Genomic DNA, 2,500 nt, shown 5'->3' with positions numbered 1-2,500 from the left:
AGCCGAGGTGGATAGTGACCCGAGTGACCCCAGCGACCCCCGCCACGACCCGGAGGGGACCCTGAACCTGTGGCCGGACGGCGGCATCCCGGTGGCGGGGGCGCCGGGGGACGGCGAGTCGGACTCGGCCACCGATGATATATTCGGGATGCTGCCCTCCGGGAGCAAGCGGATCTACGACTACGAGTGGATGGCCGGGGTGGACTACCCGTCGGATCTCAAAGGTTAGGAGTTAGGGGGTGTGTGTGGGGGTGTGTGTGTGTGTGTGAGAGTGTGTGAGAGTGTGAGAGTGTGTGTGAGTGTGTGTGTGTGTGTGTGTGTGCGACTCACCTTTTCACCCTTTTTCCCGCAGGTATGAGGGAGCCCAAGTGCGAGAGCGCCACCACGGCGGACGACGAGGACGAGGAGGAGGCGGACGAGGAGACGGATGACTCCCTCAAGGGCGAGGCGGACGGTCTGGACCAGGACCACTCCCAGGGCCCCGCGTCCCACGTCCAGACCCCCGAGTTCCCCCTACACCCCCAGGACTCCCCGGGGGTCGGGGGTCGCAGTCCGCTGGGCGATCACGTGGACCGGATAGAGCCAGGTGGGTGGGAGGGGTCAGGAGGGGTCAGTACCACAACATCCAGAACCAGAACTATTACCAGCTAGGGTTTTTACACATACTAGGAATTTGCTCTGGTTAGTTGGTGTATAACACTGATGGATGGACAGCATAAGGGACGGCTGTAGCTCAGTTGGTAGAGCGGGTCGTTCAGTGATCGAAGGGTCAGCGGTTCGAATCCCAGCCCCGACTGTCCACATGTCGAAGTGTCCTTGAGCAAGACACCTAACCCCAAATTGCTCCCACTGAGCAGGTTAGCACCTTACATGGCAGATAGCGCCATTGGTGTGTGAGTGTGTGTGTGAATGGGTGAATGAGAGGCCATTGTAAAGCGCTTTGAGTGCCGCTAAGGTGGAAAAGCGCCATATAAGTGCAGTCCATTTACCATTTATTATTAGACAGGGTGCAAGGACTAGACAGGGCAGTGCAAAATACAAAATGGTGTGCGATGCGTGTAGTATGTGTGCAAATTATTAATGTGTGCAATGTTTTTATATATAAATGTGTGTGCTCTTTGGGGCGGGGGGGGGATGATTTCTGTCTGCTTATGGTCGCTTCTTGTCTCTATTTATTTTATTTTTTTTACAATGTGTTTGACTCTACTGGACCCTTTCCCTTCTACGTTCTCTCGTCCGCAGGTCAGCAGTTCGCGGCCCACACCTACCTGTGTCCGCTGTGTGGAACCTTCTGCCCCGACTCCTTGTTCCTGGAGGAGCACCTCAAACTGATACACACGGACGGCACCGGCCCCCACCCCCTGCAGTCCGCCTCGGGCTCCGCCCCCGGCCTGGGGGAGGGCAGCAGCGACTCCCGGAGGGGGGGCGGCGCCGGGCACGAAGGGGGCGGCGGCGGCCTGGGGCCCGCCCGCGACGCCGGCGGCGCCCCGCCCCGGGAGAAGAAAGTAGAAGGCGGCTACGAGTGCGGCGACTGCGGACGCCATTTCAACTACCTGGGCAACCTGCGGCAGCACCAGCGCATCCACACCGGCGAGAAGCCCTTCATCTGCCCCGAGTGCGGCGAGCGCTTCCGGCACGCCGCCCGGCTCAAAAGCCACCGCCTGGGTCACAGCGGCGCCCAGAGCCCGTTCCCCTGCCCGCAGTGCGGCAAGGGCTTCCCGGTGCTCTCCGGGCTGAAGAGGCACCAGCGCGTGCACACGGGCGAGAGCCCCTACGAGTGTCCGCAATGCGGGCGACGCTTCAAGGAGCTGGGCAACCTGTACACCCACCAGAGGATCCACAGCGGGGCCACGCCCTACTGCTGCCAGCAGTGCGGACGCAGCTTCCGTCACCTGGGCACCTATAAGAGCCACCGCTGCACGCCGGCGCAGTGACGCACACACACACACGCACACACAGGTACGCGGACCGGATCACCCACACACACACACACACACACACACACAGACCAACATAGTCTCATGTTGAAGCTAGTTTAGCCTGACCCGGCTGTCGGTCAGGACTGCGGAGGTGGGGTAGAAAGTAACGTCCGGATGTACAAAGACCGCCCCCAGATGGACTCAGAGAGGGGGAGGGGACTGTACTCGGAAGGAAGTGGATCCGAGGGCAGGTGAAAACAGACAACGCTCACTGATTCAACACGGTCAGATGGGTGAAAGCAACGGCCGGATTCCCCCATCTTTCCCCCGTCCGAGTCACCGTGAGATCCGTTATTACGTCGAGGATGGACGGGACGCGTTCAGAGGCATGGGGATAGGCAGCAGAAGTCTAGATGCCGACTATGTGAAAATGGACTCCAACTATTGGAACGCTTAAACACTACCGCCCCCATGTGGACATCCGTGTTACTGCACAAACAAACCTTCATGGTGGTGCTGCTGACATTGAGACCTCACTGCTCTGTTAATACCCTCTACAAAGCAGGAGTGTCGGCAAATTT

At 59.6% G+C, this 2,500-nt stretch overlaps 1 protein-coding gene across 1 annotated transcript in view; it reads left to right on the top strand.

Moving 5' to 3' along the window:
- Positions 1-2,500, top strand: part of znf16l (zinc finger protein 16 like) — a gene marked incomplete at its 5' end in the record, with an annotated part of 3,326 nt that overhangs the window by 542 nt on the left and 284 nt on the right. Inside the window, 3 exons of the mRNA XM_084461234.1 lie at positions 1-224; positions 353-586; positions 1,243-2,500. The exon at positions 1-224 is cut by the window's left edge and continues 542 nt beyond it; the exon at positions 1,243-2,500 is cut by the window's right edge and continues 284 nt beyond it. Coding sequence (XP_084317360.1) covers positions 1-224; positions 353-586; positions 1,243-1,934 — 1,150 coding nt within the window. The 3' untranslated portion in view covers positions 1,935-2,500. The remainder of the gene's footprint in view (positions 225-352; positions 587-1,242) is intronic.

The sequence above is a fragment of the Borostomias antarcticus genome (genome assembly GCF_949987555.1).
Source record: "Borostomias antarcticus genome assembly, chromosome: 37".
NCBI lineage: Eukaryota > Metazoa > Chordata > Actinopteri > Stomiiformes > Stomiidae > Borostomias > Borostomias antarcticus.
This window is presented reverse-complemented; position numbering and strand designations above follow the sequence as displayed.